Source organism: Pteropus medius, unplaced genomic scaffold, assembly GCF_902729225.1.
Source record: "Pteropus medius unplaced genomic scaffold, Ma_sr-lr_union100, whole genome shotgun sequence".
In the NCBI taxonomy this organism is placed as follows: Eukaryota; Metazoa; Chordata; class Mammalia; order Chiroptera; family Pteropodidae; genus Pteropus; species Pteropus medius.
In genome coordinates, this window is record NW_024355990.1 from 3,883,758 (window position 1) to 3,909,114 (window position 25,357).

A 25,357-nucleotide genomic window follows, 5' to 3' on the forward strand; every position below is an offset into this window, starting at 1 on the left:
TCTGGTTCCTGGCTTAGACACCAGCGCCTTCTTGCTGCGTCTACATGGCAGAGACAGAGCTCCAGTCTCGTCTTCTTATAAGGGCCCTAATCCCAACAGGGGGTCCCTGCTTTAATCCTAATTACCTCCAGAGGCCCCACCTCCAAATGCCATCACTGGGTGGGGTGGGGTCCAATGTATGGATCCTGGGGGACACAATCTGTCTAGAACAGATCTAGTGATTTGCTGAGAGCAAAACTGGAAATAATCCAAATGTCCATTAATTAGGACATTGGTTAATTAGCAAACTGGTCAAATAAGTAAGAGGAAAAGCAGGACATAAATCAGGAATAATGGGTTCGCAGTAATTACGATGATGAATGCTGACGGAGCAGTTCAGTGCTCAGTAGGGCGACAGTGTATCTTTTGTAAAGTTGTTTAAGCTCATAATTTAATTTGTTTTCAAATGAGAAAAAGTCCGGGAGGGGGGCTTTCCCGATAGTTAAACTTTGTTCTTTCTTTCAAAGATAGAGAGTTTTATTTGCACATAGAAGAATTAGCTGTTTGTTAGAATTTTCTACTCAGAAGTAATGCACTTTTATTTTTTAATTTTTTTACAAGCTTTTTAAAAATTATTGTTATTTTTTATTTTTTAGGCAAAGCAACCCTTGGTTGACCTCACAGATTGCAAGGACCTTGTCAGCTTACAATCTTTTTACTTTTTTATTTATTTTTTACACCTACAGCATCTGGTTTTCCTAGGTGGTCTCCCATCCAAGTACTAACGAGGCCCGACCCTGCTTCGCTTATGAAGTAATACATTTGTAAAGAACGTGTCTTAAGAAGAAAGTTGCCTAGCTTTGGGGACTTAGAAACAAAATGTTGGGCATGGTCACTTCTAGATTCTCCTCTGCCGCTCTGCTCTTTCCCAGGGAGTCAGCCCAAAGCACAGCTTGGGAGGGATGAGAGCGACCAAGGACATTTCTTGAGAACTGCCAAACCCCTGCTGGTCAGAGCATCTCTGGAACAACCTGAGTCTGACCACACTCGGTCTGCCACTCTTGGGACAGAGAAATGGGGCTGGACTCTGACCGGAGTCAGAAGCCCCCTCCGAGACGGGGCTGACACACAGACACAGCGCTTTGCTGGCGTTCTGATCACTTGGTGCCTGGTCAGGGCTGACGAGGCTTCGGTCACTTGGTCCAGGCCACAGTGGCTGAAGAACAGCTAATGCGATTCCATGGTCCAAAGGACACCCAGTGCAAGAATTCACGGAGCTTGTCTATCTGATATTTTGCTTCTGAAGTGCCATAGGACTGGGGGAAGTCACTTAATCTTTGGACCTCAGTTTCCCCATCCACCAAAAGAAAGGAGTAAACTAAAGTGATGTCTGATACCTCTTAGATATCTGGACATGTTCTCAGCAAGGGCCTAATTCTGTGACCTTGGTATTCATAGGTTTTCTCCTGGCCAGATTCTCTGCTGAAGACTCAGAGTCTGAGCTCAATCTCAGGACAAGAAAATACCTCCAGCCCAGTGCTAGCCTGAAAAGTAGAACCTTACTGCAGCCTCAGGCCATTCTTATCCTTGTTCTTCGTGAAGCCTAAAGCGGGTCCTTTTCCCACGGTCGAGGCCTCTCAAGGAATTTTAAACCCTGGCCACCTGTCTTCTCTTATCATCCTCAAAGTTAGTCATCTCAGCCTGGATGTCCCCAACACGATGATTTCACTTCCTCCCTCCCTCCTACAGCTCATTTTGTCCATCCCTTGGTTTTCTTCCCGGGGCTCTACCTTTTCTATTTACCCCAAAAAAGTAGAGACTGGAATGGCCCTAATACCTGCTGATAAAGGTCGGGGAGAGAGCTGGCTGCCACCCCCAGGGTGGTTTTTCATGAAGCTTTTGATGTCCTCTAAATCCCCTTTGTAGGAAAGATGCCAAAAACCCTTAATCTGAGAGGATTGAATCTGGCGTGACTGTGACTGATCCTCTGAGCGAGAGACAGTGTTCAGGGCTTGTGACCGAGTCCTCCGTGGGGGTGTGAGGTGGAGACCAGGAAGATTCTTTTCGTCTGGATGTAGGAGCGCAGGGCCCTGCAACCTGGCTCCACACCGTCCTAGGGGGTGTATAATGTGAACCCTAAACCTCAGTCTCTCCCTCTCTCTCCCCCTCCCCGCCCCACCCCTTGGGTCGGGGCTCACTTACCCAGTGCTCTTCCTTTGCTCTTTGTCCCCAAAAGACAAAGAAAAGCTTATTCCCATAACATCAAGGGAGGCGGCATTGAGAAGAGTCTATGCTGTCTCCGTGGCGTGCCCTCTGTCCCCCTCCCTCCCGTGCTCTGCATCTCAGACTTCCCCCACTGTCCCGCAGCTGCTCAGGCCCAGATCCGGTGTCACCCTTCTTTCTCTTTCTCCTTCTGCCGCCCACAGTCACACAGCCGCTCGGTCGGCAAGTCCTGGCACCTCTGTCTCCAGAAACCTCCTGAATTCGGCCGCTTCTCTCCATCCCTCTGGCCAGGGCTCCAGTTCCATGGCTCGCCCGGGCTGTTCAGGAACCTCCGCACTGTCTCCCCTACTTCCGCCTCCCCTCATGCCACACCGTGACCTCGGTCACAGAAACCGCCCCTCCAGTTCTCCTGCGAAAGCCCTCCAGCGGCTTCGTCGCGTGCAGAATAAATCCCAAACTCTCACCACAGCCCCTAAGCCCGCGGGACCCTGCGGCTCTGCCTCCTGTCCCGGGGGCCCCCTGCCCCTCCACTGGAGCCCCGGAGGCCTCCCCGGTGCCCAGACACGCCAGGCCCACGCCACGTCTGGACCCTGGCATTTGCCACTCGCTCCGCCCGGCCGGCCCTTCCCAGCCGAGATTGTCACACGCTCGCTCCCCCTCACCTGTCAGGTCCGTGTCCTTGACCATCTTAGCAGGGGCAAAGTGTTGGCACTCAGGCGTCTGAAGTCCTCTTGGATTTCGGTGTGCATTGTCTGCTGCGGTGGGATGTCAGCTCATGAGCACACGGTGGCACCCACTAAGCACTTCTTGAATGACTAAGCCCCAATAACGACAGAAAGAAAGGGAAAGAAACACTGTTGGCTTTTGCCAACGGGCAGGTGCTGCCCACAGTCACACAGCCGCTCAGTAGGCAAGTCCTGGCACCTCATATTATGAACTACATATTATGCCCCAAAGGGGCAGATGCCCTGGAAGGTAGTGAGCTCCCCGAGGCTAGACGTGTTCACACCGAGACTGGATAACCGGCATTGGTTTTATCAACCAGAGTTTTGTAGTGAGTCGAAGCCACATTAAGTTACTTGTTTTCTGACATTTTTTTAAAGCACTGGTATCTTTGTTACCTCTTTGATCGTAGATGGAAGGCCAGTGCATAAAGCAAAGGCAGAACTCTCCTGGGGTGGGGTTGGGGGGGTCTTGGCCCCTCTTCCTCCCCCTCCTCCTCACCACAGTCCTTGCAGGACCCCCACAGAGCTCAGGGCGGTCCAAGGCCCAAGCCAGATCCTGCGACCTCAGAGGGAGGCAGGTGGACGGCCCAGAGGGGAGCAGGGAAGGACGGATGCTGTGCCCGAGGGAGGCCTTGGTCCCAAGGGTGACCCTAAGTGCCAGCTGTCCCCCCACCCGCACCCCGTGGCGCACCCAGTGGGTGGGAGAGGAGAGTGCTTCGCAGTAATCCCTTAGAGACTGGCCTCGCCCAGTCTGGAAGCAGGACAGACGAGTCGGAACGCTGGGGACGATTTGAATTGCACATGGCAACCATCATTATGCGGTTCGGAGCAGGGAAAGCCTCAGAAAGGCAGCACGTTAAGGTGTTCTCAGAGCAGATGAGTTGGAGGAGAGTGAGGTCACGGCCCCCGGGCCGCATGACGGAACTGAGAGGCTGTGGCAGGACCGTGAGTGAGATGGCGGGTCCCAGAGACCTTTCGAAGGCCGGGGAGAGTCGCGAAGTCAGAATGGACGCGTCAAGCGTGAATCCACCTTCCTAGGCCATGAAGAAGTGTCACGGGTGCTGTGACCACAGAGAAACCCTGACGAGTTGAGAGGGGGCCAGTTTGGGACGAGAAGACATTAGTTTCTTGTCACCCGGACTGCAGATATGGCTTTAGAGGGATGGCCTGAGCGCCTTGGGCCTGGAGACGCCATTTGGAGGCCTGCGGTGGCTGAGCTGATTCGATGGTGCCTGTGCAGAGTCCGCCGTGACCTCTGCCGGGCCCCCTCCCACCTAGCACCACGCTGGCACCGGCTCTGCTGTCTCGGCTCACCCCAGGCCTGCGGGCCGCTCCGAACGCAGAAGATGAACAGCCTGATTGCCTAACGCTCCTGGAGGGAGGGAGCTGCCAGGCCCGCCGTGCCCGCGGTGGAGCGGAAGGCAGCCCCTGCCCATCTGGCAACCCTCCAGAGATGGGGGTCCACCCAGTCTGCAGGGCAGAGCATGAAGGCCCCTTGACAGCCTCCTGTTGTCTCCGTCCTTGCCTGCTGCAAGGGGGAGGGAGGGGCCGGCATGCCCGGGGGAGTCAGGCCTCGCTGTCTGCCCGCCGGGTGGAGATGTGGTCCTCTAGCGTCATTCCGGATTCACGAAGGGGGTTGGCGTAGTCACAGCAGGAGGCAGCTCAGGTGGCTGGTCACAGTGTCCCAACAGATCTTGTTTGCAGGACCCAAGGGTAGAACCATCTCCTTGTCGGTACACAGACAGAAAGATACCCGTGTCTCTCTCTGTCTCTAATTCTCTGTCGCTTTGTCCCTGTCTCTCTGCGTCTCTCTTTGCCTTTGTCTCTGTCTCCCTCTCTCCCTCCTCCCTGTTCAGCACGGTCTGCCAGGCCTGGATCAGCCAGGGCAGCCGTAAATGGCAATGCGCTGCCTTCAGGGGCTCCTAGAAGCCCCGCCTCTGAGTCCCTCTGCGCCCCACAGGCACCTGCCTTACCCTCTGCCACCCCTTCTCTCTTCGCCGCTGGGAGACCTGGGTCTTGGGCTCCTGGCTTTGGTGAGGTGTCAGGGGGTACTTTCCTGTGCTTTGTGCCCCTCCCCACAACAGTCCCCTCCTTTGGAGGAAAAACTGAATTAGAAAAGTGTCCCGGAACTTGTGAAGTGTAAACTAGTCCCTGTTCAGTCATAGAATGCTGAGGCTCCAGTCAGTGGGGTGACTGGGATTGGGTCTCAGCCCGGGTCTGCTTTGGGGACCAGCCAGGATGACGCCAGCTGTCTGCCTCAGAGGGTGTCGCCAGTTCACAATGTTCATTAAATTGATTTACTTTCATTACAGCAGGGGGCATTTGTCGGCTCAGGCCGCCAGAACAAAGGACCCCATACTGGGCGGCTGAAACCACAGACCTTGCTTTTCTCCAGAACCGTGAGGTCGAGGTGTCTCTCCGTGGGTCCAAACGTCCTCTGCTTAGAAGGGCGCCAGTCAGGTTGGATGAGGGCCTCCCTAGCGGCCTGGTTTTAACTTAAGTACCTCTTTAAAGACCCTCTCTCCAAATACAGCCACTGTCTCAGGTGGGGGGGAGCGGTTAGGACCTCGACACATGGATTTGGGGAGGGGCACAGTCCAGCCCATACACATGGGCACCATGTAGCACGCAGGACCAGGGGCACTGATGGGCAGTCGGCAGTGATGGCCTTTTGTGAGGTTCACGGTCAGCACTCTGAGCAGCCACCAGGTTGGTGCTGCTCCCAGGCGTGGTCCTGGCCGAGCTGTGAGGCATGGCTGTCCCAAGAGTGGGACTCAGACCTCGAGACCCCAAGGGGTCGCTTTTGGCTAACTTCAGCCCATCCTTCACTGACTCAATAAACACAGAGCTGAGGGCCGCGTTCTGTTAGCCTCTTAGCTCATAAATGCGGAGGCTTCTTGCCAGTGCGTCCCACACACCGCTCCAAAACGCAGCTCCCATCCTGCGCCTCCCGTTGAAAAGCTTCGGTGGCCCCTCCCGTCCTCTAGCTCTCCACAGTCCAGGCCCTGCATCCCTGACCACCTCCCTTCCCTCCCTGCAGTCACGCCGGACTCCAGAGAGTCGCCGGGAAAGCTGTAGTGTCCCACGCCTGGCTCAGAATTCTCACGCCCTCCGCGGCCTCCCCTGTAGCCCTCGGGCTCAGCTGAGCTCCCCTTCCTCCAGGCCCCTCTGTGTCTCTTGGCTGCACAGTGTGGTCCTGAAAACACACGCAAAGCCATGTGTGTCAAAGCAGATGGAAGACGGAGCGTGCGGTCCCACGGCGCCAAGGTCAGACCCCGGCGGCCCAGGACGTGAGACCCCAGCTCTGACCGCACAGCTCTCCCGTGCTGTCCGCTGTCTGTTTTTCCTTCTCTTCGCTGTCGCACACGAGTTCACCACCGTGACGCTTCACTGGCCTGGGGCTGAAGCCCGCCACCTCCAGGAGGAAATAAGGGCGAAACGCAAAATCAATGATGTTTTACTTTAAAAAGTAACAATGGAGTCCTTTCCGTTTGTTAGTTCCACGTTATCTAAAAGCCCACTAATAGCCCAGATAAGCGTGAGGCTCTGGGGTGCCTCCCTGGGGCACAACTTGGAAACCTCTTCTGTTACTGCTGACTCTCACTCCCCACACAGGCAAGCCTCTGGAACTCAGATGCGGGCAGCCCGCCTCCCCAGGAACTGGGACGTTCTGGGCCAGAGGGTATGAGTGAGGTGACGGGTGGCTGGGGCCTGGCTGGCTGGGAAGGACTACTAGCCTGCATCAGACACAAGGCAGGTGTGATAAGCCCTGGGCCTCTCACACCTCCTGCCCCAGCTCCTGGGCTCACAGCTCTGGGACCACAGGTCCCTCGTCCCGAAGCAGAAGTTGGGCCTCTGGGTCACGTCCACATCTGGTGCGTGGAGGGGGTGGAGTCCCACTGTCCTGATTGACAGTTCCCACTGGGACCACGGGCTTCAAGGGGCGGAGAGGGATTCTGTGCAGACAGAAAACAGCAAGCGGCCAGTTCGGCCGTGTTTCCTAAACTTATATTAAGTCTCCCACTGAAAAATTGATTTTCGTTTGCCGCCCCATAGATAAAGGCACAGAATCAGTCCAGAGGTGTTGTAAAACGCTATCTACCTCTACCCCGCACACCATGCTATTTATCTTTAATCTAGTTCGGGGATACAGGAGCACCCCCAAAGTCTTAGTGCCGTTTTAAGTTTCAGCAACTTAAGAAGTGTAAATGCTACAAACCTACCAACACGCCGGTCGAATATTTACTTATTTAAATGTCTCTTACACTTAGTTCCCTGACATTTGAATGCTAAGTTTTTCATTTTTATTTGTCGCGTGTGCCGGAATCTGGCCGGATGGGCAGGGAGAGGAGGCCTCGCCCCTGGGCACCTTGGAGACCTGGTCGACCTCCCTTGTCACCGTGTCCGAGCTGTCATGTGTGCATCAAGTCCTCTTACGGCCGAAGTCACAAAGGCCGTCCCTTTAGACATCGACCATGAATGTGTTTTTCAAAGTCTGAAAACCAACTCGAGCCTCGTACGGCACTAGGTGGTGGTATTATATGGATTGGAGTAAGAAACATCAGTATATTTCAAATGTAAATAACCTTTCAAATGTCATTTTTTTGTTATGTTTGTAGCACTTATGCTTCTGAAGTTATTAAAGCTTAAAATCATTCGAAGACTGGCTGCACATTTTTTTAAAAGCTGGTAGCAACTACTACATTGCTTTCATGACTCAATCGGTCGGGTCGTAACGAAGTGAAAGCCGGTCATGGTCTCCAGCCAACGCAATCAATGTAGAGCAGCCCTCCCGGATGGCGGCTCGCCAATACGGCCGCTGGCCTCGGTGCGACGGCCCGTGGGCTTCCTGGGATTTTCACCGGCAGTTATTTGCGCGATAGCGTTTTCTGTTGTAACCATGGTCTTCGCGAGCGCAGGGACCAGCTGGTTTGCTATGGTTTTTTTCGGACCGCGTTCCTCGGCACCATTAGGAGAATCAATCTCCTTCTGGCTTGTTATTAAATATTTCTGACCAGTCCCAAGCATGCTGTTTGAAGTTTGTCTTTTTGTTTTAAGAAAAAATGTAATAGCCCACTCTTACTGGTCAGAAACTGCTGTAAAGCATTTTAGAAATTTGCGAGAGTGATTCCTACATATTTAGAGAATCCAAATGATACTGAAATGTGTTGGATGACAAGGCTGATCCCCAGCTCCTCTCCCCAAAGGTAGCCACTGGTAACAGTGTCTTGTGTGTCCTTGCAAAAAATGTTTTCCCTGTGCTTACAGGCACTTTTGTTTTAATGTTTACACCGAGAAGACTGCCATCCTCACCTCACGCTGGGCTGCTGCTTGCTTTTTCGTCTTGCTAATTTGTCTGGAGGCATTTCTACATCACAACGTCTGCTTCCCTCTTTTTTTTTAATTTAATTTTATTTTTTTAGGCAAGGACCTTGTCAGCTTACAATCTCTTACTTTTTACGCCTACAGCACCTGGTCTTCCTAGGTGGCCTCCCATCCAAGTACTAACCAGGCCTGACCCTGCTTAGCTTCCGAGATCAGCCGGGATCGGGCTGGTTCAGGGTGGCGTGACCGTACACTTGCTCGCCTCCTTTTTAATGCACCACGTTGCATGGTATACGTGCACCGTCATGTCCTTAACCCGTTAATATTTTGGTGAACATATTAACCAGATACACTTCACTATAATCTATTTAACCCTACAGATGGACATTTAGTCGTTTCGGGTTTTGTCTTGTTTTCTGCTGCACACAGTTGGAACCATTATATAAAAACCCGGGTAGCAGGTTTTGAGTCCAGAGCAGCCTTAGAAGTGGGTTTGCTGAGCCCACGGCGTGTCTCCTTTGTGGCGTGAAGACGCTTTGTGTGCAAACGCTGGGAGGTGCCTGGACACCGAAGCCCCAGGTACTGACCAGCGCTCAGGGCAGCATCGTCCACACCGAGGTGGTGCCGAGGCTCAGTGGAGAGGGGCCGGCTCCCGTGTCCCACCCAGCTCTTCCCGGCTGCATTTTGTGTGGTCCAGGCGAAAGTCACATGGGACTCGCGGCCCTTCGAGGTTTGGCTGCTGGGCTTGTGCAAACTTTGCCTCCCAGCTCAGCTTGCTCTGTTTAGTTTGGCGCCTGCCTGACGCTCAGTGCTCCAGCTGCAAACCGGCCAGACGCCAGAACCAGAGTCCTAAACGCCTGGGTTTGGATTTGTCCCCTGTGTTGGCTTCTCCGCTGTGGGGCAGCTCCTTCATGCTCGTGCCCCCCACTCTTAAACCTGCCGGTGTTTGCATATTCGCCCACTGGGCTTCTAAGTGATGGTTCCTCTGGCAGTAGGTCCCCCCTTCCTCCCATGCCACGCCCTTCAAGCCCTCACGGCTGAAGCACATCCCTTTCATCCTCGGCATTCCTGACACTTGAAGTCACTCCTTCCCTCCACTGAGGCCATCCCAGGACGTCCCTTCCAGCCATCTGTTCATTGTGTCTGTCTGTGGGCGAGAACCAGGCCGACAGAGGTGGAGCTCCAGTCTTGGGAAAATGGACACTGAAATGGTTAGGGATAGAAACATTAGAGGAAGCAGAGACGGAGGCTGTGACAGGGAATCAGCTTCCCTGCGATGCCCAGCCCCAGGGGACCCACTAGCTTTCCCCTTGTGTCTTCCGTTCTACTCACTATAGGGAGGGGGTGGTACAGCGAAGGGGTGGGAGTCCCCAGTCCACTTAGCAACCCGGTATCCAAATGCTCTGGCCAGCACCCACCTGGAAAAGAGAGGTGCAAGACTGAAGACACAGCCCCTCGGCCCAGAGTCTCCCTCGTCACCTTGGCCAAACGATATTTGCACTGACATCATATAGTTTTCACCCACTGTTGACCTTGGCCCCCGCGCAGTCTTCCCACACACGCTTGAAGGCTACGCGTGCTCGGGCCAGCCCTCGGCAGCCCTTTCCTCTCTCCCCGACGGTCTGCCCACTGCTGCCCCGCCTGACCGAGGCGGTCACTCTCATCTGGTCCCCATGCTGCTGTGGGACATGGCTCCCGGGAGTGTGCCCAGGAGCCAGGTCGCTTTTACCAAGCGTCAGACACCCGAGTGACAGCGTTACGGAGTCCCCCTGTCCTGTCGCGTGCAGGCTCTGACCCTCTCCTTGTCTTGCAGGAAGAGGAGAAGGAGTGCGATGGCGAGGAGGGCCCACCCCCAGAGGGGCCTGAGGAAGAAGACGGTGAGTGGCACCCGGCCTCCAGGCCACACATGCACCGCTGGGGGCGCTGTGCGCCCCTGGGATCCCCAGCGGAGGATCTGAGGGACGAGGTGGAGCAAGTGGAGGGAGGGGGATGAGGAGTCAAGTCCTGCATGGCCCCGAGGACATCTGGGCCAGAGCCCACGCCCTGCGCCCCTGCCCCGCCTTCCTGCACCCCTTCCTGCCTCCTTTGCCCTTTGTCTCCTCTCCCATCTCTAAAATGTGAGTTGTCTCCAAGCGCAGGGGCCCACCTGGACCTTCCATTTCTTGCGGTGTCTCTTAATCCCCTTCTCATCACCTGTACGCATTTCACGGTTCTCTGCAAGTACCTCTGACCTATTTGATGAGGACCGAAGCCACTCACAAGGCCGCTGCCCATGCTTTCTGCAGAATAAAGTCCCCAGGAAGGGAAGGAAAGGCCTGATTTCTGAGCAGCTTCAGCTAACTAGCCAGACCTCCCTGGCCATTAGGTTCCAGGCAGCCAGGAGAAGAGAAAGGACTGACCAGGAACATGGAGGAAATGGACTGATTTGAACTTGACCGCGCGGAAGGTGGTGTGTTTGTCCTGGGCACCCGCCGGGGCCAGCGCCCTGGGCAGAGACAGAACCAAGCATGGCATGGGGCTTCTGCTCGCTCTGTCATGTTTTATTTCTTTAAAAAAAAAAAAAAAATCCGAAGCAAAAATAGCAAAACGTCCACACTGATTAAATCTATATGACAAGGATTGCTGTACTTTCGCGTATGTTTGAAATATTTCATAATTTTTTCAAAAGCGAGACTGTTGCTGTGACTTTAAGTCAACTTCTGGCAGGAGCGATGGAAAGAGGAGGTCGCAGGAATGCAGAGACCGAGGCCGGCGTGGGCCAGGGGCAGGGCTGGGCTGCGGCTCCTGTCAATACAGCCTCAGAGGATGGGGAGAGGCAGGCGGTGCGGGTGGGGCGTACAGCAGCCCCTTGCCGGGGGCTCCCCCGCTGAGCTGTTGGTTCTCCCAGATTGTCCACAGGAACCGTGGCTCTGGGCTCTGTCTCTGCCACATCAGTGCATCCTTTTACTTACCTGAGGACACAGGAGACAAAAGATGAGGTGGCCGAATGCCCCTGGACCAGGACAAGGGGAGGCTGAGCAGACCCCTCATCTGAGCCCCACGCGCAGCCAAGTGCCTGGTCACTGAGCCCTCCCTCCTTATCTGCCTGCCACCCTGGACACCCCCAGCCCCCAGCCCCCGCCTGCCAGCCCTGACAAGGCAGAGGGAGGAGAGGTTTATGGCCCCAGCTTTGAGAAGAAAACGTGAGTGGGCTCCCAGCCCCACTGCGTGAGCTAATTGATTCCAGTGGAGTCGCTAAGATGCATCCCCTAAGCAACTCAGTGGATTCACATAAGACCGCAAGAGGCAGGACCCCCTCGCCGGGGGCCGTCACACCGAACCCTCCTGGTCTAGCAAAATTGGAAGCGGCTGTATGTCACTTGGTACACGCATGTGTTTACGTGAAAGCCTTTTCAAGTCTCTCTGGCTCAGAAAATGTAAAGCTAATCAGAGCTGCCCCATCAACTGAAACCTTGAGTAGTGCCCAGCTGGCAGCATTTTTTACATTTTATTTTTCCAAAATATAGCAACACAATGACCTTGATGTTGAGGTCAACTGGTTTTCTTTGTCCCTCTGTTTGGTGTCCAGAAGCAGGCGATGGCTGCAAGCTCATTCTGATGAGTCTGCAGCTCAGTGTGATTCCATCCGTGGCAGGCTTTTCAGAGTTTTCCTGGAAACCAGAGGCCCAGACCCCTCAAACAGCACCCCGAATGACTAAGCAGACTCCCCAGATCCCCAGACATGAGCCCTGCAAACCCTGTGCTGCTAGAAGCTCCTGACTCCACGGGCCCAGAGGAACAGTGCTCTCCGGCCCTTCGCACAGCTCGGCCTGGAGGGAAGAGCCGGCTAACGGGAGTGGGGGTCTCCAGTGAGGAGGGAGGGATGGACTCACCCTGCACAGAGCCCCACATCACCAGAGGAGGAACTCCCATGGCCCCTCGCCCCTAGGCCATGTCCTGCTGTCCGCTTGCTCTCTGCCCCCCGGTCTCACTAGCCCCCTTGCTCTGCTGGGTCTACAAACCCCTTCCTCCAGTTAAACTTCCAAGCAGCCCCCTCCCCAAGTTCCTCTCCCCCTCCGCTGTCCTCTTCTGCAGAGCACGCATGACCAGCTGCAAACTCTGTATGTTAATTACTCACCTTCGCGTGCTGCGTTTCATTCGCTGCCATCCCCTCAATGCCTAGAATGGTGCTCGCTACAAGTTTGAATGAATGAATGAACTCTGAGCCCATTAATCCTCGTACAATGCAGTAACTGCTCCCTGGGGGGAGGTTTCAGTCCCTGAGCTGTTGGCAGGAGTGAGGGACCTTCGGGAAGACGTGTGTACCAGAGCTGGCCTTCTCCTAAGCAAGGTGTCGGTGAGCGGCAAACACAGGCTAACATCTAGGTTCTGACTGTGTATTCAGAACGTTCATTTGCCCAAGAGGGAACCAGGATCTGAGAAGCTGAGGCCTCTTCCTCCCCTTGAGCGCAGATCAGCCTCTCTGGCCGTAGGGACAGCCGCCAGCCAGATGTCAGGGTGGCCTGGAGGCAGGATGTGGAGGTGTTTTGAGATTCCTGACATTAAAATGAGAGACAGGTGGAACTCTCTAGAACAGAACGGAAAAAGAATACACCCGCGTGGGAGGGCGACTTGATGGTCTCTGCATTTTGCTTATTCAATTCTTTATGCATTAATGGAAATTAGATAGGACAAGCCATTCAGCCCCTGTCCCCAACTGGCCAGAGTCATGTACCCTACACCTGCTGGGCTGAAGGACACGTGAGGGCATCGCTCCCGACAGGACACTCAGCCCAGGACAGGCTCCAGGGCGCCCTTGGCCCTTGCAGCCTTCACCCGCGTGTGCCACCTCCCTGTGGCCTGTGCACCCCGTGCCTGCCTTCGCTCCATGTCACGTGTCCGTGCTTCCCTCTGTCAAAACCCCCCGTGTTCCCCCCTCAGGCCCTTTTGTTCCTTCGAAGGCAGCTGTGGCATGGAGAAAATGAGCCTGACTAACACGACACCCCTGGACGATGGGGCATGGACCCCAAGTCCGGGAGAGTGGAGGACCTCACTCAGCAGAAGGGTCGGGGTCCCTGTGCCGCCCTCCAGACCTGGGACCCAAGGAAAGGCAGGGAACCCAGAGCCTTCCCTGAGATGAGCTCCCCGGGCTGACTGTAATTAGCACAGCAGCAGCGGGGGCTCCAGAGGAGGGAGGAAAGGCAAAGGCTTGGTGACGGGGGACAGCCAGCTAGCTCGGAGGGAAGACGGCTCCCTGGTCCTGCCGGGGAACCGTGTGGAGGACGGAGCCCGGGAAGGGCTGCTGGCCTCTCTCTGGCTGCCTCGTGTTTGTCTACGCAGCCATGTTTCCAGTCCCTAAAGCCGATCCTAAGTTCCTGTAGGATTTCACGGAAAGGGTGCGGGAGGGGGCTGTCCGTGCAGGCGGGGGCTGAGAAGACACTCGAACCGTGGAAGTCCAGTTCTCTCTGAGGCTGGGGCGGCGCCGGGGCTGGCACTGGGTGTGCGTGGGGCTCTCTGCCCCTCCTCGGGGCGTGGGGCGGGGGTCCCTGTCTGGCCGAGAGGGTTCTCAGTGACTAACAAAGGCAAAGGGATTCAACCTGTGGGAGGGCCCGACGCGCGCACCTCCGCGGGCTCTTACTGTCCGCTCTCCGCAGGGGCAGAGGCCTTCTCCTTCAAGTACAGCCCGGGGAAGCTGCGGGGGAACCAGTACAAGAAGATGATGACCAAAGAGGAGCTGGAGGAGGAACAGAGGTAGGCGCCCCGCTTCCTCCAGCCAGCTCGGCTTTCTGCTGGACCGTCACCCTGCACCCTACATCCAGGAGGCCGGCCCCCTGCAAGCTACACGCCCCCTACCCCCGCCCCCGACCATGTTCCACTTTCATTTTAAGGGTTCTTTCCTGTCCTGACGATCTTCAGCCAGGCTCGTATCCCCTGGAGACCGTCCCCTTGGGGACGGTGGGGGGAGGGGAGCCGAGCCCATTCCTTGCACCCCCTCCCCTCCCCCCACCGAAAAGAGAAAAGACAAAAGCGAGATGCCAGGGAAGAGCCCGGAGCAGATCCGGCTGTTCGCTTACACGCCGAGTCCATGACGAAGCCAACCTGTCACCGCGCGGCACAGCGCGGCTCCTCCTGCTCCTCCGTCCCGCACCCGCGCCCGCGGTCGCTTCTCCTCAGCTCTGCTCCGCGGAGCTCTGAGGCCGCGGCCGCGGCGCAGCTGCCCATTTGCAGAACTGGGCTGGTCGCCACCCAGCCGGCACCCACTGCACGCGAGTCCCCTCCGTGCATCCCGAGCTCCCGCCAGCCCGCCAGCTCGGGAGAGACCCGGTCTGCCCCGGAGCCCAGCCGTCCCCGCGCATGCGCACGGGCGGCCCGCGGCCTGGGCTCCTTGGGTTCAAGCAGAAGTCTGAACCCGAGCGGTGCGCTCCAGCACCCAGGGAGGCACGGAGGGCCTATGATTCCAGAACGCAGGGCCCAGGCACCCTTTCATTACCCTCACCACGCCCCCCAATGGCCCTCAAAAGTCAGAAGCCACTCTGCCCACGCGTACCCCGTTTCCCCTCCCGGAGCTGCGGCCCCGATGCCCGCCACCCGGGGGGCGCGGGGAGGAGTGGCAGGGCAGTGTGAGCCCGGGGAGGGAGACCCCAGCAGGGGAAGGCAGCCCCTGGGGGACCCCCCCGCCGCCCCCCCCCATGACGCTGCCCCTGCTGTGACCCGCTTCGCTGCCTTTATATTTCAGGATTGAGCTGACCTCTGACCTCACTTCCCTGTAGCAAGTTCCTTAGGTCCTGAGCCACAAATATTCTTGCAAATCCTTTTGGTAAGGAGATTGGCTTCTTAGCCTAGCGGCGCTCCCCTCATCCTGTCTGTTACTGTGTCCCCAACACGACCGACGTGGTCTAAACCCCCCCTCCCTCGCCGCCTTCATAACCAACACACACTTCTGTGCACCGAGCCTCTCATTCTTCGCCGCCGCGGGGACCGCGGGGTGAACGGGCCCCTCTCCCGGCCGCGACGTTCTCAGAGGCAAGTCCCTGGTGCTGGGGGCCAGCGCCCTCTTGCGAGGCCGAGGGAGAACTGCCCTCCCGGGACTGCGGGCGCGCGCCCGGTGCCACAGCTCCCGCTTCGGTCCTACCCTAGGAACGGACGCCGCTTAGAGAACAGTGCACGGCAGGATCCCGTGCCCCCCGGTGGTGGGACAGGCAGGTGTTTATGATCAGAGCGAGGGGCGGCCGACCACGCGGCCCAGTGAGAGCGGAGCAGGCTGCGCTCCTTTTCCGCGGTCTGTGGCGGATTCCGCGGGGCGGTGGCCAAGTGGAGTAGCTGCAACAAAGACCGTGTGGCCCACAGAGCCTAGAGGAGTCCACTTTACAGAAAATAGGGAGGGCTTGACGCCCGCGTAGTCCCTCGAAGGACCCTGTGGACAGAGGCTGTGGCCGGGCTCCTGGCCTTGGTCTACGTGCTCAGGTGGATGTGAGCGACCGTGAGAACAGGAAAGACCAGTTACGGGACTGAACGCCAGGCCTCGCGGGGAGTCGACTGCCACTCACTGGGTCCAGAGCTGGAACCACAGGAGCCGAGAGGGAGAGTCCCTTCTCTGTTATGCTGAGCTAGCAGACGCTGCTTTGCTCGAGAGCCATCTCCCCAACTGCATCTCTGGGGGAGGCTCTAGATCACCCATTCACACTTCACTGTTCTATGGGATCGGGACTGTGCCCGAGCGCTGCTCTTCGGGTGGAGAAGGAGTCCTCGCCTCCTTATCCGCAGGCCGTGGTTATCACTGGCGCACCCCGAGTCGAGGAGGGAATGGGAGACTTCACGGTCCTTGAACACCGTTTCTCACAGGGCGGGGCTGGAGTTCATGTTCATTTTCACGAGTAGCCCTCCCCAGCATGCTGTCTGCCGTGTCTGCTTGCTCTCTCCGGCCCCTGCATGTAGCCGGCCCACACCGCCCTGCGAGGGGCCCCTTGACGCTTCCGTTCCTCGCCTGGTGATGCTTGGGGTTGCAGAGGCTGGCAAGCTTGGCTTTGTCTTTTCATCTCCAGCACGATAGTTCCGGTGGAGACCAGGAGAGCTTGAGGGGTATAAGACAGTCCTGATCCCAGCTGAGCCCAGGAGTCCTCCCTGGAATCATCAGTGTGAAAAATAACACGCATATTATTGTCGAACCACTAAAACCACAAGACAGTGGACTGTGCTTTCTTCTTTGCCTGTCAAATTCTTACAACCAAACTCTGCCTGTTTCTAGTTCCTTTCCTGGCACTTGGGGTCCCAGTCAAGTTGCAAGCTAGTTAATAAACACTGCGAGTCCCTGTCTTTATTAATTCAGCTGACGTACAGTGTCTAGAGCCCCAATCTTTAGTGGACCCGTGATTCAGCATCACCCAGAAGCCTCAGTTTACAAGTTTCTGGGGCATGGCCCTTAGGAAGCAGGGTTGAAACAAGGGGCCCCAAATTTGTTCCTCCACGTGCTTAGTTGGGCATCTCCATCCTTGGACCTACTCACAGGTGAGGCGTATAGATCCAGAAGTGGCTGCTGCGTAAGAAGGACCCGCTTTGTCACTGTCTCCCTGCCCCCTCCTGCTTTCCCCTGGGCCTGGGGCTCCCAGGCGTCTCTGGCATTGCCTCTGCCTGGCTGGGGGTGTCCCTGGGTTCCCACCACAGCTTCTCTGGGAGAGCTAGTGAAGCTGGTGAGACTGGGTGAGATTTCCTCGTTTGGCAGGAAAAAGACAAAGCTCCACCTTCATCTCCCCTCCTTATTCACTGTCCACTCTTCCCGTCTCTGCTAGAGAGGAAAAGGGAACCCAGGTTGCAGACCCGGATGGCTCCAGGACCCGGGATCCCAGCTCCCGCTGCGTTCTGGAGGACTGTCCTGACCTTCTAGAAAGGACACAACTCTAGTGCAAGGTGCTTTGTGTGACATAATGGGCAAGGGTGCCAGGAGGCAGAGAAACCCGGACTGGGATACTCTCCCACTTTGTGCTGGCTGACCTGTCTGTGAACGGTCTGCCAGTATAAATTTCTAGAAACACATGCTGACCGACCTCCAGCAGAGGGCGCCAGAGGGACAAAATAGATCCCTGGATTTCCTCAGCGGGTTGGAGAGATTCTGTGCGTCATTTAGAAAAGGCGGGCATACCGTTCGTTGGCCTCGTCTGGGAGAGCACACATCCTAAGCTGCCATTGTCCCCAGAGAGAGAGAAAAGCAGCCAGCGAGAATAGGACATAATCTGGAGGTGACAGGACTATGCTAGGGGAGCCACCTAGTACCTGGCCCGCCTAACCACCCAGACGCAGAACCTGCCCTAATGACCCAAATGCCTCGCACACTCGGAGTGGGGCTCGGCGGGACGCTGGGGTCCCATGCAAGGCCCCACTTTGAGGAACAGACTATCTTGCTGCAGGTGATGAGAGGCGAACTGCCCCACAGGTGTCAGATCTGCAATTCCAAACGTTCCCCTTCCTGCCATCCCTCCTCCTCTCCACGGTACTTGTGAGGCGGAATGAGTAAAATCAATGACCTTTTCCCTGTTTCTCTTTACAGAACCGAAGAATAATGAAGTTACCCTTAGCGTCCTCCTAGAGGCTTTTCCTTTTGGCATCTTAAAAGCTTGAGAGATAACACGAAACCCCCAGAAGGCGGCCTTGCAGGCTTCCGGGGTGTGTCTTGCCTACGCAAACCTGCCAGACCCTCAGGCAGGACTTTTCCCTGGGCTGGGAGGACCCTGAGGACGCCTTCGGCTCTGTGTAGGGTGCTCCTCCGGGTTTGCGTGGATGGCTTTGTTAAGCCCGAGGGTTTTGAGTTCGTTCTCACTCCCTGGACCTCGATTTTTCTTAGCACTCAGCCCTGCCCTCCACGTGCCCTTCACACCCGAGAAAGCGGCAGCGTCAGCTGCTTCGTCATTTTAAAGTCGCTATAGCTTTATCCCAGCCCTCCTGCTTTTACTTCACGGAAGCCGAACCGTGAGAGACTCTGAGGTGTGACGGAGGGAGAGGGCCGAGCGGCCGAGCTCACCTCACCGGCTGGGTCGGGGGTGGCGACTGCCCTCCTCTCCCTTGGGGCCGCCTCCCCTCTTGCTCTCTGTCTGGCTTGGTTGTTGCGGGGTGAGAGGTGCCATATTAACGACCGGGCCGCAGAGAACCAGGGCCAGCCACGGACTTGCCGTTGCCCCTCTCCCCTGTGGAGGAGGCCTGAATCCAGCCAGCGCTCCTGGTGCTAAGGGCCTGCCCGCCGACGCCCTAACTAGCTCAGCCGGATCCCCGCCTTTGTTCTGGCTGAAGCGGTGATGACAGTGTTCGCTTAAGACAGGCTTCCTGCCCATGGCCATTTCCTGGAACGTTTCATACATGAGCTAGACCTTCACCAGGTGATCCGATCCGCCCCAGATTTGTTTCTTGGAATTTTATATTTGACAATATTTATATGATGCCAAACGAATCTGCAGTTTTTTTAGATATGTTGGTTAAATCATTTTTTTTTTAAAGCAGTAAGTTTATAGAAAATGTTTTTCCATTTAATGGAGAGCCGAGAAATGTCCACTGTCAACCCCCGGGCCTTATCCTCTGGGCCTAATACCTCAGGTCCAGGGACTTAGGCAGAGCAGGCATCGTGCCACACAGCCACACGATGAGTAGAGGTACTCTTGAGCACACACATCTCCACAGGGCCATCGCGACATCCTCGCCCAGGCTGGGAGCTCACTGATACCATACACAGGTGACTCCCTCCAGGTTAGCTATCTAAATTCCTCCAGAAACTTCCTGAAGGCGGGCACCAAGCCTCTTGTACTCCTGACGGCTGGGGCCTGCGTATTCAGCCTTTGTTCAATCTAATAAACTCTGAGTAGATGATCTCAGTTACTGTGTTTTTGTTCGGTTTTGCTTTTTTTTTTTTTAAATGACCACCTTCGACCCCATTAAAACCTGAGCTTTCTCTCATTTCGATGCCTGGTGCTCTCCAGCAGAGTACGAAGTCCTGCGTCCACCCTGTTAAAAATATGCACACGCCACAGCCATCGAACACACTGGAGAGAATGAGTGTCCCCTTGGCCGGGTGCCCCCGTGACAGTAGGGTACAGAGTACTTATCACAGGCTCCTCTTCCTCCAGACGGGGGACAGATATAGAAATCACTGTCCCAGGGCGATGAAGAGAGGCTGGGATTGGGGATTCAGTACTTCAGCTTCTAGACGAGAAAACCGACTGCTGGACGGGAGACACGAGGTTCTTTCAGACGGAACACGTTAGGACAGTGTGAGACCAGAATCGGGACACTCCGACCCAGGCAGAGCTGGAGGGGCTGGCCTGGGAGGCAGTGCCGTGCCCTGCAGGCCCACAGTCCCTGGGGGCTGTGCTGAAGCCCTGCTCCGCCAGAACTGCAGGCATCACAGCGGACCCAGCTGCATGGAGGGGCTGAGAGGTCCCACCTGCTGTCTGGCTGACATCCCATGGAGGTGGTGGCACCAAGCCAGGGGTGTGGTGCGCAGGGAGGGCCTGCAGAAGCCTGGAACCGGAATAGTGAGCCGGTGCTGGCATATGGCACGGCGTGGCCCAGCAGAGTGGAACCAACGAGAACCCCGCCGTTGCCTGGTTTTGCTGGTTTCGCTCTGCGCTTTTGTGTTTACGCTCCTGGGAGTTGTCCTGTGCTGGGCAGGTGGCAGGTGGCAGGGCCAAGCCCCATAAAGATAAGGGAGCACCCAGCCATTCAGCCTGAGTACAGTAAACAAAGCCTCTCTCCAGCCAGGCCCGGTCCCTGGAAGGAGGGACGTGGACGGGGCCCCCACTGGCCAGAAGGTGTCTTTGTGCGAAGTACAGGAAGTTGCCCCTTTGTCTGAGCAGCAAAACCCCACTCCCTCTTGCACCCTCGTGTGTACACGTCTACCTTTCCCCTATTTCCCAGCCCATGATGCTTTTCCTCCCTCCACTTTTGGCTCGTCCAGCGCTATTTCTATCCTATTTCTTCGTAGGGCCTCCAGCCACTTACTAGAACATCCCTTCTTCCTCCCGCCTAACTGTGTGACGTGCCGTCAACACGAAAAAGAGGTTCCAGGGGAAATGGAAGCACCGAGAACCCGTGATAACTCGGGGGTCCCCAAATCTCTAGGGCAAAACTAAGACTTAGAACTCCAGTTTTTAGAACCCTCAAGTTGAGTTTTTTAGGCCGAACCAGCTCCCGTGTTTTGAGTGGGTCTCGTTTGGGATTAGTTTTCCCCTTATTCTGGAAAGCAAATGGAGAAATACACGAGAGGGGTGTCCGACCGCCCTGGAAGCTCACAGCATCTCTCTCTCTCTGTCGCACCTTGGGTAGGAGCATCTTTCTCCTCCGTATCCTTTCTTCTCGACAGAGTTCAGAAAGAGCAGCTGGAGGCCATCTTCAAGCTCATGAAGGACAACAAGGAGACCTTCGGCGAGATGTCCGACGGAGACGTGCAGGAGCAGCTCAGGCTCTACGACATGTAGGCTGCCACCTCCGCCACCCAGAGGGATGTCCATGGCTGCCGCGCCGTGACTCCGCCCTGACCCGGGACCCCAGCCCTTGTTACTTTCTGCCCTTTGCAGGCTTCATTTTATCTTACACCCATAGATGTGGATTTTCTCAGTTCTCGACATTTATGTGTCCTATTACAGGGATCAGGACTGGAGTTTAGAGGAGACAGTCTCTGAGTCCTCCAGCTTCTGCCTGCTGGTGAGGCTCCCGCTGTTACACAGGTGAACCTCTGAGACCGTCTCCTGATCCAAATTAAGCCTTCTGTGCAGACGCAGGGCAGGCAGCAGCCCCGGGGGCTGGCTTGGGGGCTCAGCGCCCCCCGGCACAGGGCGTGGAAGGGATCCACGCTGCTGAGGGCAAGTGGACCATCAGGTCCTGCGGCCTGCGTGTCCAGTCTAATGACGGTACTCTCTCTTTCTGCCTTAGGAGGATTTCTGGAAGCTTCCATAACTCTGTGGAAGCAAGCAGTCGGGGAGCATTCTTTTAGCAAAAAGTCATTCAATCTCCCCTTCATCAACAAGGAACAAAACGACTGTATCAGAGTTAAGCCCCTCTAAGAGCTCCTTTGATTCGCGCATGAGAATTACTTCACACATAATCGAGTGAAACTTATTTGAGTGCTTATAATGTACCTAGAACTAAGCTAGACACTACAGACAGGAGAAATAAAATATGCGACATGGTGCCTACCTTTAGGGAGATTAAAGTTGTCTGGAGAATAACCTTGCCGGGCAGCATTCAATAAAATGCCAAAATGACCTCACCGAACAGTGTCTGGGACACCTCATGAGATCAATAAATTCCTGCGAGTCAGTGAACACACGACGATGCAAATAACAATGGTTCTTCGTGCTGCCCAGGGCTTGTTTCTGATCACCCCATCGGCATGAAAATGCACAGCCCCCTGAGTTAGGGAGCATATGCTAAAGGGAGAACCTATAAAGTTCTTATATTTTTTATTTGCTGAAATAAAACTAAACCAATGCACTGAATTAAAAGAAGCAGTGGCGTTTAAGGCACCTCAAGTTAATGCTAATGGGGAGTACAGTTGACCTCCTCATCTCTTGCCGGCGAGAATTTTCTCAGGTCTCCTCCCGTCTGTCACTGTGATTCTTTTTGCTTCTTTGCTGACAGGGCGCATGGCGGAGGGTCTGTTCTCTGTGACTATGGTCCTACATTTGGATGTCGATGTTTTCTTTTTTTAAAAAAATTTATGTTTGTCACTGCTTTTTTTAAACTTTTAGGATTTCAGAATTGTTTGTTCTCTTGCGGGGGTCCCAGGGAGCCCCTCACATTGCTTTATGTCCTGTCCCCCGAATGCATGTCAGAAGGCGGGGCCGTCTCTCCCGACACGCACTGTAGAACTGTAGCTCCCGCTGTCACCATTTCCCTCTCCTTCCCCGAGTCCTTCTGCTCTGATTATACCAAAAAGAAATGACTCGTGGCATTTGAGTCAAAATTCTCACGGCGATGGGAAAGGTAAACTGAAGGAATTTTGGTGGACTTGGCTCGCTAAGATGTTCCGACTGCAAAGAACAGATAGCAACGTAACTGTTTTAAAGGAGAGCGCGAGGTCACGCGAGGCCAAGGCAGAATGGCGCAGCCCAGGGCAGTCGGGCCCAGGGCAGTTCTCTCAGCTCGGTCTTCCTCGCGCTGCGGGCTGTTATCGCAGACCAGCTCTCTTCATGGTTACCAGAGGGACACAGGCGTCACATCCAGAAGCGGGAAAGGGGTCCTCGTCTCTTGCTCGTGTCTCTAGGAGGGAACTGGTCCAGATCCTTCTCTACCTTCTTTCAGGTCCCAGTTGGCCAGAATTTGTCATGTGTCCATCCTTCAATCACTAGCAAGGCGATGGGCCCGCTGTGATTGGCTGAGACCCCTCACATGGCCATTTAGAGGAGGGGCTATCTGGACCCCGGTGGGGCTCTGGGAGGAAGGGGCAGGGGCGGGTAGGTAATGGGTAGACACCAGGATCACTCTGTTACCTCGCAGGGACTTGGAAGACAGTGTCTGGTGCCCGGTATACCTGACACTCCTCCTGGCCCTCTGATGCTCTGAGGTAACCTGCATCTGTTTACACCATTTCTGTCACCCCACCTGCCTCCCTGAGACACCCTCGAGTCCATTTGTGGCTGGAAGAGTCCTATCAAAACAAAACCCATTTCAAACTGACACCCCTATGTCCCCCCAGATAACAGTACTGCTATGGGTCAGGAAAATCGGAGTGCCTTCAAAAAAAAGTATCTGCTGATTCCAACCATTCTTAGAAGTTTCCTGGGGTCGATGTCAGGAACTTAACGCAGAATCATAACATCTCCCCTTCAAGCTGTCACCAAGAGGAAACGTCCTGTTCATTCACAAGTGTTGGGAGCGTGAGGGGAGATGGCAGCAGCGGGTGGGAGGAGAGCAAACTCTAGAGGGGAGACCTCCACAGGCAGGCAGGCCAAGACAGGACACCGCCAGGTGCCACTGCCACACAGGGCCCAGAGCCACCGAGCTGACAGAAGCCAGTCGGAATGGAACTCTCTCCGGGTCTGGGGACTCAGACACTTTCAAGCACTCAGTCTCCACCCAGCAATGAGAACCAGTCTGAGCCTCAGTCCCGCCCCCTGTACCCCAATCACCGCCCTGGGGCCCTAAGCCAGAGGTGCTCACACAAAATAGCAGTGGCTTGTCACCCATCACACACCTGCAGTGGGTTAAAAACCACGTCCACGGACAGTGCATTTCTGTCTACCAGACTCTCCTTGCTAGAGACTTTTCAGGGCCTCCTTCCCTTAAAGGATCTGTTGCAACCACCACTATCTGGACAAAATTAGGTGTCTCCTCACTTCTCGTCCTCAAAGTGATAGCCTTTCCAAGTGGCCATGTTGAGGAGAACGTACAATCTACGCAGCTTGAAGAGTAGCCTAAACCTGAGGGCGAGCTTGCCGTGAACTCTGCATGCAGTGCTTTTTTCCCCTACTCTTTGTATTTGTTTTCATTTTCTTTTTTAATCTGAAAAGGTAGTTTTCCTAAGAACAGATCACTTGGAGGTTGTTTTGTTCCTCCCAGTTGGATGATAAGAACATACACTCATCCAAAGGACCTCCCTGGGCTCGTATTTTGACAAAGCCTAAGCTTATCATCCGGGCAGCAGCCTGGGCCTGGCAGACGTACGCATGGCTAGGTCCAGGCAGACCAGGCCTCACGCCTTCCAAAGGCCATAGCGTCGCGCACGTGGAATCAGGCGCTGCCAACGAACAGCATCGAGAGGCTCTGCCTCTGCTTGAGCCACAGCTGCAGGGGTGCTTGGCACGGCAGACACCCACATCATCCATTTGGCCCCACCATCCTATCTAGGATCCATGTCCAGGCTCTACTCCTCACTGCAGAAAGAAAGTTTATATTATCTTGAAATAGGTAAAAGTCATTTATACATTTCCCCGCCCCCTCACCTCCTCGAGGAAGCCCGGAGAGCAGCAGTGTGCCAGAAATCCTTAGACCAGGCAACACCGAGGCTACATTAAAAATAACTTGAGGTCCACTCAGCCAAGCATGCCTGTCCATCCAGGGTCTAGAACTGGGTCCCTGGAGAACGATGGCCAAGCTCGGCAAACTCCCACTGTCAACAGATTTTTGTTTTGTGGTCTTTTGTTTTATTATTGCTATTATTCTATTTCTCCCTCTAAGGCTTCCACCAGATTCTCCATCACCACCACCAGCTCTACTCTTTAGGAATAAACCATTTGAATTAGTTTTGGCTTTGGCCTTCAGTGTTTCTTTTTGCTAAAGGCAGCAGCCTATATACACTGTCTCTAGAGATCACTCCATAAACAATACCACTGGCTTCCTCGTTCTATTTAATGCTGCAAAGTCTGCTGTATAATGTTACAGTCCTGATGTCCCGCGGGCTTATTCAGCCATTCTCCCACCAATGGACACTTGCTTTGTTTCCAACCTTTTGCTAATTCAAATACGACCACAATAAAACTTTGTGCACCTGTCGTTTCCTATTTGTGAAAGTGCATTTTCAGGACAGAGTCCTGAAAATAAACTGCTGGGTTAAAGGTAAATTCACACACACACACACACGTACAAAATTCACGTTATTTTGTCAAGATATTACTTCCCCAATCCACACCCGAGTTATACCAATTTGCAGTCCACCAGCAACATGAGAGAGCCAGTTTCTGCACTGACCTTAACGGAGCACCTAGTCAAACTTCGGGTTATTATCAATTACACGGGTCAGAAATGTTAGCTCAGGGGTTTTACTTTGCATTTTTCTTAAAAGGTTGGGCATCCATTCGATGTTTAAGGGCTCCTCAAATTTATTTCCTGTAAACTGTTCGTTTCTGTTTCTGCCTGTTTTCCATTGACTACCATCCATCAAGCTTAGCTTTAACTCAACAGCCACATTTCTGATTATTTGGGCGATTATTCCCGGCGCAGCGCCGATTATCGTCCTGCCCTGATCCTGCATAGGAGTCCAGGGAATGTGGGTAATTCCAGGAAAAGCCTACCAGCGAAGGGCAGCCTTCGCTGAAAGCCAAAATACTTATTAGAAAAAAAGACCGTCGTGCGCAGCACAACTCCATTTCCGCGTTAACTAAGCTCCCGCTTTCTAAACGGAAAGGAGACACACGCGCGCACACACACAC

The 25,357-nt window shown here is 54.9% G+C and overlaps 1 protein-coding gene and 1 pseudogene across 1 annotated transcript; one reads left to right on the plus strand and one right to left on the minus strand.

The window, feature by feature from the left end:
* Positions 1-8,387: 8,387 nt before the first annotated feature.
* On the minus strand, positions 8,388-8,506 carry LOC120600424 (uncharacterized; annotated as a pseudogene).
* An 860-nt stretch (positions 8,507-9,366) lies between these two features.
* On the plus strand, positions 9,367-21,536 carry MXRA7 (matrix remodeling associated 7). The gene is made up of 5 exons (XM_039859120.1): positions 9,367-9,463; positions 10,066-10,129; positions 13,886-13,982; positions 20,572-20,682; positions 20,855-21,536. Exons 1-5 carry the CDS (start codon positions 9,449-9,451, stop codon positions 20,937-20,939), a joined length of 372 nt encoding a protein of 123 aa, XP_039715054.1. The 5' UTR covers positions 9,367-9,448; the 3' UTR covers positions 20,940-21,536.
* Positions 21,537-25,357: the final 3,821 nt, after the last annotated feature.

Bases quoted from the DNA above. Each gene is read 5' to 3' on its own strand.
- MXRA7 (XM_039859120.1), top strand. The intron at 10,130-13,885 runs GTGAGTGGCACC...CGCTCTCCGCAG, and splicing joins GGGGCCTGAGGAAGAAGACG to GGGCAGAGGCCTTCTCCTTC. The intron at 20,683-20,854 runs GTAGGCTGCCAC...GTCCTATTACAG, and splicing joins CAGCTCAGGCTCTACGACAT to GGATCAGGACTGGAGTTTAG.